Here is a 13348-nt window from a genome sequence, read left to right as displayed (position 1 = left end):
AAATGTGAGCTGCTGAATTTTGGGAAAACAAATCTTAGCAGGACTTATACACTTGATGCTAAGGTCCTAGGGAGTGTTGCTGAACAAAGAAACCTTGGAGTGCAGGTTCATAGCTCCTTGAAAGTGGAGTCACAGGTAGATAGGATATTGAAGAAGATGCTTGGTATGCTTTTGTTTATTGGTCAGACTACTGAGAACAGGAGTTGGGAGGTCATGTTGCAGCTGTACAGTTAGGCCACTGTTGGAATATTGCATGCAATTCTGGTCTCCTTCCTGTCGGAAAGATGTTTTCACACAGAGGGTGGTACGTGTATGGAATGAGCTGCCAGAGGAAGTGGTGGAGGCTGGTACAATTGCAACATTTAAGAGGCATTTGGATGGGTATATGAATAGGAAGGGTTTGGAGGGATATGGGCCGGGTGTTGGCAGGTGGGACTAGATTGGGTTGAGATATCTGGTTGGCATGGAAGTGTTGGACCAAAAGGTCTGTTTCCATGCTGTACATCTCTATATGACTCTAGGTGGGACTAGATTGGGTTGGGATATCTGGTCGGCATGGACAAGTTGGACCGAAGGGTCTGTTTCCGTGCTGTACATCTCTATGACTCTATGACTTACCACAATCTGCCTGTACTGCTCGTAAAAAAAACTTTTCTCTGTACATCAGTACACATGGCAACAAATCAATCAAATCAGTCTACCTTGTGGAACTTTGTCTACGTGGAGTTTAGAAAGGGCTGATGATGATGTTCTATTGTACTGCCCTCATCTACCTTCTTGGTCACCTCTTCAAAATTCAATCAAGATTGTGAGACATGATTTCCCACGCACAAAGCCATGCTGACTATCCTTAATCAGTCCTTGCCTTTCCAAATGTACATAGATCCTGTCTGTCAGAATCCTCTCCAACAACTTACCCACCACTGAAGGGTCCTGCCCGAAATGTCGACTCCTCTGCTCCTCTGCTGCTTGACCTACTGTGCTTTTTCCAGCTCGACATTTTATTGACTCTTACTTTCCAGCATCTGCAGTCCTCAATATCTCCCAAGTTGCTACCCACCACTGATGTGAGGCTCACCAGTCTGCAGTTCCAAGACATTTCCTTGTCGGCTTTCTTAAATAATGATACAACATTAGCCACCCTCCAACGTTCCACCACCTCACCTGGGGCTGTTGATGCAAATATTTCCACTAGGGACTGGCCCTCAGTTTTTTCCCTCGCTTCCCACAATGTCCTGGGATACACTTGATCAGGTCCTGGAGATTTGTGTTTCAAGATCTCCAGCACATTCTCTTCAAAACATTACTATTTACTTCCCCAAGTAATATCTTTCTCCATGGTAAATACTGATGAAGAATACTAGTTGGGGATCTCACCCATCTGTGCTTCCATGCATAGATGACCATGTTGATCTTTAAGGTGCCCTATTCTCTCCCTAGTTACTCTTTTGCCCTTCATATGTTTGTAGAACCTCTTTGGATTCTGTTTTACCCTATGGGCCAAATTTATCTTGTGTCCCTTTTTTTGCCCTTCTGATTTCCCTCTTATGTGTACTCCTATATCCCCTATACTCCTCAACAGATCTATTTGATCCCAGCTGCATGGACCTGATTAATGCCTCAAAATCTCAAGTCATCCAGTGCTTCCTGCTCCTGCCAGCCTTGCCCTTCACTCAAACTGGAACATCCTGGTCCTGAACTCTCATTATCTCTCTTGAAAGCCTTCCACTTGCCAGATGGTCCTTTACATGTAAACAGACTCCCTTGATCAACTTTTGAAAGTTTCTAGGCAAACATGAGGACTGCAGATGCTGGAAACCAGAGTTTAGATCAGAGTGGTGCTGGAAAAGCACAGCAGGTCAGGCAGCATCCGAGGAGAAGGAAAGTTGATGTTTCAGGCAAAAGCTCTTCATCAGGAATAGAGGCAGGAAGCCTCCAGCGTGGAGAGATAAATGGGGAGAGGGGTGGGGCTGGAGAGAAGGTAGCAAAGAGTACAATAGGTGAATGGGGGTGGGGATGGAGGTGATAGGTCAGAGGGTGGAGCAGATAGGTGGGAAGGGAGATTGGCAGGTAGGACAGGTCATGAGGACAGTGCTGAGCTGAAAGGTTGGAACTGGGGTAAGGTGAGGGGAGGGGAAATTAGGAAACTGGTGAAGTCCACATTGATGCCCTGGGGGTTGAAGTGTTCTGAGGCGGAAGATGAGGCATTCTTCCTCCAGGCATCAAGTGGTGAGGGAGCAGCGGTGGAGGAGAACCAGGACCTGCATGTCCTCAGCAGATTGGGAGGGTGAGTTGAAATGTTGGGCCACGGGGCAGTGGGGTTGATTGGTGTGGGTGTCCTGGAGAGGTTCCCTGAAGTGCTCTGCGAGGAGGCGTCCAGTCTCCCCAATATAGAGGAGACCACATCAGGAGCAACAGATACAATAAATGACAAACCTGTGCCCACACCTCCTCCCTCACCACCATCCAAGGCCCCAAAGGAGCCTTCCACATCCATCAAAGTTTCACATGCACATCCATCAATGTCATTTATTGTATCCGTTGCTCCCAATGCGGTCTCCTCTACATTGGGGAGACCGGACGCCTCCTCGCAGAGCGCTTTAGGGAACATCTCCGGGACACCCACACCAAGCAATCCCACCAACCCCGTGGCCCAACATTTCAACTCCCCCTCCCCCCCCCCCCCCCCACTCTGCCGAGGATATGCAGGTCCTGGGCCTCCCTCACCACCCGACGCCTGGAAAAAGAACACCTCATCTTCCACCTCGGAACACTTCAATCCCAGGGCATCAATGTGGACTTCATCAGTTTCCTAATTTCCCCTCCCCCCCCACCTTACCCCAGTTCCAACCTTCCAGCTCAGCACTATCCCCATGACCTGTCCTATTTGCCAAACTCCCTTCGCTAAGTTTGGCAAGGGACTTAGCGAAACTAAGTCCTTTCCTCTGATCTTTCACCTCCATCCCCACCCCTTTCACCTATTATTCTCTTTGCTACTTTCTCCCCAGCCACACCCCATTTATGTCTCCACCCTGGAGGCTTCCTGCCTCTATTCCTGATGATGGGCTTTTGCCCGAAATGCCGATTTTCCTGCTCTTTTAAAAGTTCCTGTCTAATGCCCCATCAAAATAGAACTTTGGGACCAGACTTATCCTTTTCTATAACTATTTTAAAACTAATAGAATTCTGGTCATTGGTCCTGAAGTGCTCCCCCACTAACATCTCAGTCATTTGCCTGCCTTATTTCCCAAGAGGAGGTCAAGTTTAGCCCTTTCTCTAGTGGGGACATATACGTATTAATTGAAAAATTTTGAAAAAGGTGGATGCGGTGGACTCTGTAGCTGGAAAGATGATGCAGGAGGAAAGCCTTTAGATTGCTGGGATTGACTCTGAGGAAGATGGCACCTGTACAAACTGGAGCTGAGTTCCTTGTGGTTGTTTTGCTCATGCTTGGGAGGATTTTAAACTAATTTGGCAAGGGTGTGGGACCCAAGAGAAAATTGAGGAGAATACTATGGTTTACAAAATACTTGAGGATTCAGAGTCAAACAGTGTGGTGCTGGAAAAGAACAGCTGGTCAGGCAGCATCTGAGGAGCAGGAATGATGAAAGGCTTCTGCCGGAAATGTTGATTCTCCTGCTCCTCAGGTGTGGCCTGACTAGCTGTGCTTTTCCAGCACCACACTTTGTCTCTGATTTCCAGGATCTGCAGTCCTCACTTTCTCATACTTGAGGATTCAGTGGGTATTAGCATAGAAAATGGCAAGTTTTGAAGTGAAGCCAGAGTGAGGAGAAAGAAATAAAGTTTCAAACAAAGTTAGTGTACATGTTTGCAAATTATGGAGTATAGTTTTAAAAAATGTTGAGGAGTTACAGATGCAGATCGGTGAGAGGAAATACGATCTTGTGGTGCTAACAGAGAACTGGCTCAAGGAATGGCAGGACTGTGTTAAATATTACTGCATATAACTTGTCCAGGCAACAAAGTAAAGGAAGGATAAAGAGTAGCAGTATTGGTTCAGGAGGCCATTAAAGCTGGAGAAAGACGATGTCTCGGAAACTTCAAAGACAGATAAATTTGACTACAACTAAGGAATAAAAGAAAACACAATTACAGTGCAGAGTAACCTGTTGACCACTAACTAGTGGAAAGGAGGTAGAGGAACAAATCTACAGGGAAATTACAGAAATGTCAACATTATGGAGTTGTTATTCATGAGGGACTTCAATTAACCAAATATCTGCTGGCAATCTGTTAATATAAGGGGCAGTTGTTTCTTCAATGTGCTCAGGAGACATTCTGACAGGAGTCCATGTCCAGTGCAAGAAGAAAGGGTGGTTTGTTGGTCCTGGTTCTTGGAAATTGGGTGGATCATGTGTCAGTGGGGAATCATCGAGGGTGAACATTTTATCGTTGGAAAAAAAAACATGCAACAATCGAAAGTTCAGGTTTGGAATGTACTGCCAGGCAATGTTTAATTAAGCCATTCAAGAAGGTACTGAATGATTATTTGGATAGAAATACTTTGTGAAGGATATGTGCGAAAATCAGGTATTTGGCACTAAACCATGATGTTTATGTGAACAGCCGGTGCAGACACGACGGGCCCAGTTATTCGCGCTGGAACAATTCCGTCATTCTCATTGTTTTACCATGCTCTCGACACAAGGGGCCGCCACGACCCGGATTTCAATTCGCGCGGAATCGCGCTCCTTCGGCTGTTGAGGGCGCTGTATCCCGGTCCTGCCACCTGTCGGTGGGGGCTTGGCGCAGGGAGATGGTCCTCCCGCATGGTCACTCGATCCTCCCAACGTTAGATGGGGCCATTGTGGTCACTCGGTCCTCCCAACGCAAGGTGGGGGCGGTTCAGGTCACTGAGTCCTCCCACCGCTAGGTGGGGGCGGTTCAGGTCACTGAGTCCTCCCACCGCTAGGTGGGGGCGGTTCAGGTCACTGAGTCCTCCCACCGCTAGGTGGGGGCGGTTCAGGTCACTGAGTCCTCCCACCGCTAGGTGGGGGTGGTATAGGTCACTGAGTCCTCCCACCGCTGTATCTTGGGAGGGAAGGCTGTGGGTTACAGGTTGGGGCCGCGGTTGATTGGGTTTGTTTTCTGGGTCGGCTGTTGTAGGAGACAGGGAGAAGATGCCGCTGGGTTTGAAGCCGTCCTGCAGCGTGTGCAAGGCCAATTCCTCGGCCATGTGGAGGAAGAGCAGTCAGGGTGAGATCGTCTGCAATAACTGCGCTGGCAAGAGCCCCGGAGCCGGCTGTGTTTCAGGCCTGACCGCGGGGCCCGGCTCAGCACCGGCTGCTCAGCAGAGCAACGGCGGAGGAGGTGGAGGTGGCAAACAGGTGAGGCTGGGAGGAGCCCGAGGGGGAAGGCCGCTGTGAGAGGGGGAGGGGGAGGGGGAGGGGGAGGGGGGGGGGGCTAGCCCGCCAGCCTGAGACTTTTATCATCATTTAAATCAAATAAATCTGATTAAAACTTGCACGATCCTAAAAGGGGCGCTGATAGAGGTGCAAAGTGTAAATGAACAAAGCTCAAAATAAGCTGCCTTTTCGGAAATTAATAATACCCTGGAGCCCCTCCATTGCCCAACAGCCCAAACAAGGCTTTGACTATTTCAGTGGACAGAGAATGTTGCTTTTCCACCGACTCTTGGGCGCAGAGCTGACTGTAGAGGAGGGAGATTGGGAGTGGTATCCGGATTAGGGAGTCACCGTTTCTGCTGTGAATAGAACAGAGCGTGAAGACATTTTAATAACATGTTTAAAGACATGTCATAGCTTAATCCAAACTGAAACGTTTGTCTTTCATGAGCAAATGGGGACAGGGATGAACAATGTGATTCCCAAATGCTGTTGAAATTCCTGTGTCTTAATGGTCAGTGTTCACAGTGTTCTTGAATTTATTAATATTCAAGATATGATAGTGTTAATGTTAAAAAAAATGCTGGAAGTATTTTAGTAGACCTGACAGCATCTGCCCAAGGAATAACAAGATTAACATTGCAGGTTTGTATTTTTTCATCAGATGTATTAGAGGTTTAATTGGCTCTTAGCAAGCATCCATGTAGATTTCCCAATCTAAAATATTGAACACATTCCTCATTCAGTCTTTGCAGGTTTCAGTTGTTCTTGTATTCCACTTTCTGTTCAAGTTGATTCAATACCAACTAGAAGTTAAAGTTGGGAACTTCTGTGAGCTTAGCCAATTGAGGCATCTCTGTCCTGTGATAATGTGGCTGGACCTGCCAGAAGATATAACCAAAGTAGGCCATTCAGCCCATAGAGTCTCCTCCTGCATTAATTGAGATAATGGTTGATCTGTTAGTCCCAAGTAAGAGGCCCAAAACTAATCACAGTATTCCAACTTTGGTCTGACTAATGTCTTGTATAGTTTTAGCTAAACCTCCTATGGATGCCCCATTTAGTTTCCTTTTTAAAGGCATCTTGTATTTTGATTTTGATGTCATTCATGAAGTAGTTTCAGCAAAAAAACTTTATCAAATTGAAGAAACACAATCAGAGTTTTAAATAGCTAATGAGATAAATGACATGCTCTCATTCAATAGCAACAGATGAACTCAGGCTAAGATTTGTCCTTTTCAGTAAATGAACACAGGTATTCTTTTTACTTCACAGATTTATTCATTGTACTGGGCTGTGTTCATTACTCTGGAGTAATACTATTCCATAATGCATACGGGGTAAGCAAGATTGTAGATTTGAGGTTACAATTGAATCAACCATAATCTTATTGAATAAAGGAGCAATCTCAAGGGGCTAAATGGCCTACTCTTCCTTGTTCATCAATAATAATAGAATAACGACAAAGTTTTTGCTAATAACGGTAGTTTGTTTTTTTTACATTCTGACAGGCAAAGCAAGAAATTCATAGGCGGTCTGCAAGGTTACGGAACACAAAATATAGGTCCATGCCTCCTGCTGAAAAGAAGGTTTCAACTAAAGGAAAGGGACGTAGACATATATTCAAATTAAAAAATGTAAGACAATTTGCAAAAACTTTTGAATATTTAATATTAGGTGGGGAAGGGAAGAAGACATTTCTTCAATAAATAGGGCAGTCGACATTATGGTATTGTCCATTAAATATTTTTTCAATTTTTCTGATGACGTACCTTGTATAGCAGATTCATTAATTGTTGATGCCTTATTTTTGTTTTTTAAAGTAAATCACCACCCTGAATTGCTGATGGGAATCTTTTTTTTTGCATTCTGGTAAGTAATGGATCCCTTATTAAGATTAAAACTTAAAAGGATCAGGATGTGTATGGAGGACTATCTTATGTTACCTTTTAAATAAAGCTTGCAGAATTAATTTCTTTGCAATGCATAACTAAAATTTTGGCCCTATACCATGACAGCAACAGGTTTTTCATTGGGCCATTCCAGGAACTGCGTTTGGCAGAGAGCTCTCAAGTTATGGCCTTTGTGCTCTGACAATGTATTAATTGTTATGAGTATATTTCACCCAATATTTTTCATTCTTTAACATGATGCAATGGGTTAAAATAAATTTCCCTGTTAAATCGATGACATCCTCTAATAGAGGAGTTGCTATAACAGATCCATAACAATATCAATACTGCTTTATGAAGATGAATATTTCTGTTTTGAATTGGAGCATGTTAACACTGGCATTTAATAAGGGACCTATTGGTTATCAGAATTGTAACAGGAGACTGTTTGCTGAATTTTCTATAACACTGATATGCTTAACAAGACAAATCTAGGTTATGGTTTGATGGTTGAAAGTAGGCTCATCTTGCAAATCATTGTGATGGTTGATTCTGCTGCTCAGTCTGTGGTCCATGATCATTTGCTCATGGAATAATTTAAAGTAGTATTTTGAATGTTTGGAATAGTCTGAATTTGTATAAAATGAGATTGTGATATTTTGCAGCCAATTAAAGCACCAAAATCTGTGTCTACGATAATCACAAGTGAATCTATTTTCTATGGGGTAAGTACTTTTCAGAGTGCAGTTTTGTATCTCTACGTGGGAAAAATCCACTACCATAAATTCTTTTAAAAATATTTTAACTTGCCTGAGCAATAGTCCTTCATATGAATGATACATTATGATCCCCACAAATATTGATAGCTTATAAAAACATATTTGAATATTCAATTCCTGACTTTCACATGAGAACAGTTCAAGTTTTAAGACTTTAACAAACTCTTCGCTGTCTACATACAATGGTGCACATTTCCTGCAAACTTGTAGTTTTTTTTGGGCAACGTTCTAAAGTCTAAAGCTTCCAAGTCTCCCTGTTTAGCCAAATTGGAATGGCCCAGCATCCATTGACAGTCCTGTTTCTCAGTTCTTCAATGATTTTCAGTAGCAAGGCCTACTTTAGTGATTTCTTCTTCTATCACTGGGCAAGTCTTTCAGTATCCTTAAATCGCTATGACTTTTGTTTTAAAACAGTGGATTAGCTTTCCCAGTAATCTGTCACAGTAGCTATTGTTCCTTATCTCTCAATCTCTGTCTCTGCTCAAAGTCTGCATTACCATGAACATCTGCTTCTGTTTTTGTTCTTGGACGTTAAGTGTGATAGGTTCATTTTAAGAACACACAACCTGCTCCAGTTTGCTTTAAAGATGTAGTCCAAAATGGTATCATCCTGTCAAACTTTGTACTTATAAATTTTATATATGTACAACGAGATGGTTGTCAGCAGCTTACTACTCTAATCTTTTGAGTTTTTGGTTAAATTGAGTTGTAACAAATTTCAGAAGTGAACCTTTCAGAAACTATAATTCCCCGATTCCTTGAGCATGACTTTTTCTTATCAATTTACCCTCATAAAAGAATGCGTCCATCTAATCGTATTTGGAGTGGAATTCTGCCCCAGATCCACCAAATTTTTGTTCCGTATTTCTTTTGCACTGGCACATACAGTTTGTAGGTTGACAGATGTTAACCATTCAGTCTTTACATGTAAGCTGTTGTCTTGTATTGCATAGTTTGATCATTAAATAACTTCATGACCAAGTTGACCATGTTCCTCATGAGTACATTTTCAAACAGTTGTTGTTGACTGGTGTGAAAGAAGAGTATCCTAAGCTTGATGTCCCATCCCACAACCTCTTTGTGGCACGGAGTCCAGTTTTCATGCTAATGTTGCAGCACTAGCAGATGCAGCACAAACAAGTGACCCAGAACCTATTTGGAATATGTGACTACCCAGTGCATTTACCTACTAACTCATTATTGACTAAGATTTTAAGAAGCTTTAAGAGTTTAAGTCTATTTTACGTAAAGATTTATACTTTTTCAATGTGTTTTAGGGTATATACTACCAAATTGGAGATATAGTCTCTGTTGCGGATGAAGATGATGAAAAGGTTTACTATGCTCAGATCAGAGGATTCGTGCAAGATCAATACTGTGAAAAGAGTGCTGTGATTACGTGGCTTATCCCAACTCAGGCAAGCTCCAAAGATCAGTTTGATGCAGCAACTTATATACTTGGTACATATTAAGTTGTTTATATCTGTATTAAAATGTATGTGTGTTAGATCACATAACTAAAATATTGTGGTACTGCAATGTTGTTCATTCAGAACATTTCTAAAGAAGGCCTCAATAATTTTGACTCACCAAGCTGCAGAATGTTTTAGAGGTTCAGGTGCTTCACTGTCTGCTTTCTTCACCTTTCAGAAATCCAATTTGAATGTAGATAAGTCCACCTAAATTCAATTAGAATTTATTTAAGTTCTAAATGCACTTTATGGTTACAGGGATGTGAATGTTTTGAAAGCTGTGAATCCAAAATTGTGCACTTACTAGGATTACATTACCAGTGACTGTTACAGTTTCCTGTTTACTTACTTGAGGTGTTATTCATACTAGTGGCAGTACATTTGCCCTTTATACTCTATTATTTTTTTCTGGTTCAGACTGTTACTTACTTTCTTTTCCCCCCATTTTAGCAACGCAGTCTCCTAAAGCTATCACCTTCTTACTCTAAATTTCTAAAGGCATTATTAATCGTTCAACATGTTATAAAGAGACCATCACATGTGAACTTTGGTGAATGTCAGCAAAAATTCATTGACTAGAATATAATCCCCAAAGTCTGATCCTATCTTCTGAAGGCTTGTGCCTTCTCTCTTCACAGGTGCTGCCAGGCCTGCTGAGTTTGTCCAGCATTCTGTGTTTGTTTCTGCTGCTGTCTTTATCTGATATCCATGTTAGGCTTTCGGTATTAGTCAGTTTTCCCCCAAGCACCGAGCCTAACTTTTATGCCCCTTTCATCAACTTGGCTGCAGTCGGCTAACTTGATATAAACTACCTGGTACTTTCTGAAATGAACATATACACGAATTGTGCTCCTAATTCTTTTTTTTTAAAATGAGCCTTTAGTTCTAGATTCTGCCATGAGAGGAAATATCTTTTCCACTTTGTCAATATAATACTGTTGTGACTGAATGTGTTCAGTGGGCAATTTTGTAATCTACATAATCAGATTTCTTTGTGAAATATTCTCGAGGCTTTTCATCCCTTTTTAATCTATTCACAAGTCTTCTCAAAACTGTTGGAAGAATATCACTTTCTGTCAGCTAAGCATTGTTTCAAATGCAGCTTGTAGCAATCACCTTTCAAGACTATCCGTGATTCTTGTTTAAAAGTAACATATGAACAATCAGCAATAAGGCAGACCATTGTGTTATAATCCCCACAGAGACCTGTCACATTTAGAAAGATTTAAACTTTTAAATGGTAACTGAAATAACCCATTGCAATTTCATGTTTTAGAACTCGTACTGTAACAAATAACTAAAAGAAAATGATGAAACACTACTTTCTTCAGTTCTGAAGAAAAGTCATATTGAACTCTCAACAATAACTTTGTTTCTCTGTCCAGAGATGCTGCCAGACCTGCTGAGTTTCACCAGTACTTGTTTTTATTTCAGGTCTCCAGCATCTGCAGTATTTTGCCCTTATTGTGGTTAAAAATATAGTGTGAATTCAGATCTTTTTGCACAGGGCAAGAATATTACATCTCAGTTGATCCAAGCTAGCCTGGTAAAGCAACATTCATAAAGCTCTAGGAATAAATTAGCCACTTGGTCTTTCATACCAGAAAATAATTGCTGTAGGTTTTTTATTCCTTTCAAAGAAACGAAACCCAATAGAAAAGTTAATATCAAGTAACTGGTTGTTTAATATATGAATTTTCCTGACAGCAGTCTAGTAAAAGATGGTGTGCGTACTGTTTATTAAATTGTCTGATCCAGAAAATACCAGTTTAATTGCTGATTGATAAATTTAACAAATCAGGAATAGCAAAATAGCGACAAGGCCATTTTCACTGGCTACATGAGAAAAGGTTACCAAACATAGAAAGTGCTGGAGAAGCTCAGTGAGCCTGGCAGCATCTGTGGAGAGAAAAGCAGAGTTAATATTTCTTATCTAATATCAGTCTTCCTCAGAAGAAGGCATATCGCACTTGATGTGTTAACATAGTTTTTCTCTCCACGATGCTGCCAGGCTCACGGAGTTTCTCCAGCACTTATTTCAGATTTCCATATTTGCAGTGTTTTGCTTTTAATTGAGAATAGGTAAGCCACATTCCTCCATCTGATCACTCTCCAAGGGACTTTACTGGAAACTGAATGTCTGGCCATTACAGATACTCAAGAAGCTTGAATGCAATTCCTCAGTGGAATAGTTTACCAACACTGGATTGCTGCTAGGATTTCTCAGACCTCTTTCTGACAGGATACTGTGGTTTCAGATGACAGATTCAAAACTGATGGCCCCAGATTCTAAACTTACAATGGGTCTAACCCAATGTTAATTCTTTCTGTCAATCTACTAGTCTTGATGCAATGGAAATGTTAGCGAATTACAGCTGTGTGGCATTGAGGAATGATAGCTTGATATCTGAACACTGTGAGAAGAATGGCTTTCACTTGGGTGGCAGTTCAAAAGCTAAGTGAGCAAAATACTGCAGCCATAAACAGTAATTATCATGCTGCACAAACGTGTGACATCACCTCTAACATGGCAGAACTCTTGATATCAATCCTCACTGACATTGCAATTCTATTACTCAACTAATCCACGATGGAAGCAATAAAAGAACAGTTATTGACATTGCAACATAATTGTTTTACATCAGCAATATGTTCAGCACCAACTATCCTTGAACCTTTTATTTCGAAAGCTGCTGTGTGGCATATTGTAACAAGTGTATCCTATTATGAATCAGCAGTTTTAAAATGTAACATCACAAAATGAATGTTTTAAGAATTGCTTTGACCCTCGCATGCGAACCATTTGCGATTGATATGTTCAATACAAGTGATAGTTATTTTTAAATTTTATTATAAAATTTTCCTTTAACTTCAGGGCCAGAGGAGGACCTACCAAGAAAAATGGAGCATTTTGAATTTATTTGCCATGCACCTTCAGAGTACTTCAAATCAAGATCGACTCCTTTTCCAGTTATTCCAACCAAACCCGAGAAAGGGTATATCTGGACCCGTGTTGGACCAACCCCTGCGATAACGGTGAAGGAATCAATAGGAAACAGTTTATAGCCAAGGAGTTAAAGCTATCTTAAAATAAGTTTGTATTTGTGCAATATAGCTGAATCTTAGCCTGATTAAAAGGCTCACTGTTTTAACATGTTTTCAGTGTTCATGCAGTTTTAAATATTCAAAACTATATTAGCGTGAGGTTTATGAACTCCAACAATTCAGTTTAAAGTCTTGACATACTTGAGAATTAATATGGCAAGATCTATTTTTGACGTGTCTGTAAATTTTGCAAAGCTTTGGTTACCTTTATCCATTTAAGTACAGTATTTGTATGTTACGAAGTATTTTGTATGGAACTGCTCATTGTACCACATTTAGATTCAAGTTCCTGAATTATCAATTTTGCAATAAACAAGTTTGTGGATGGTGGAAATAGGAATCTAATTTTGTACATTAAAAATAAAACACTTCTTGCATATTAAATGTTTGCATGTACTTTTAACTAGTTAGAAATTACTATAATTGGAGAAGACTTAGAGAAATTCTAAGTATATTATTTTCTGTGTTTTCTGTTTTCTTGATCAGACTTGACATGTAAATTCCAAATAGGACATTGTAGTTTTTCAAGTGTGAGATTTTGTTAAGTTTAAGATTATATTTTTATAAAACTTAATGTTTTCTGTGTATGCTGTGATGGGGCAAGAGAATTGTTGGTTTAATGAAAGATAATTTTGTATTGTTACTGTGTACTTTTGATGTATGCACATTTATTTGTATGGTATCTATTTTTAAAGGCTATACTGCCTGGGCAAAATTAAATAAAATTAAGAGGA

The 13348-nt window shown here is 40.9% G+C and overlaps 1 protein-coding gene across 1 annotated transcript; it reads left to right on the top strand.

Annotated features, from left to right (window-relative positions):
- Positions 1-5035: 5035 nt before the first annotated feature.
- On the top strand, positions 5036-13348 carry gatad1 (GATA zinc finger domain containing 1). The gene is made up of 5 exons (XM_072575768.1): positions 5036-5348; positions 6878-7003; positions 7924-7983; positions 9315-9498; positions 12385-13348. Exons 1-5 carry the CDS (start codon positions 5142-5144, stop codon positions 12573-12575), a joined length of 768 nt encoding a protein of 255 aa, XP_072431869.1. The 5' UTR covers positions 5036-5141; the 3' UTR covers positions 12576-13348.

Source organism: Chiloscyllium punctatum, chromosome 8 (assembly GCF_047496795.1).
Source record: "Chiloscyllium punctatum isolate Juve2018m chromosome 8, sChiPun1.3, whole genome shotgun sequence".
Taxonomy (NCBI): Eukaryota; Metazoa; Chordata; class Chondrichthyes; order Orectolobiformes; family Hemiscylliidae; genus Chiloscyllium; species Chiloscyllium punctatum.
The sequence above is the reverse complement of the archived record's forward strand: the minus strand, read 5'-3'. Positions and strand labels throughout refer to the sequence as shown.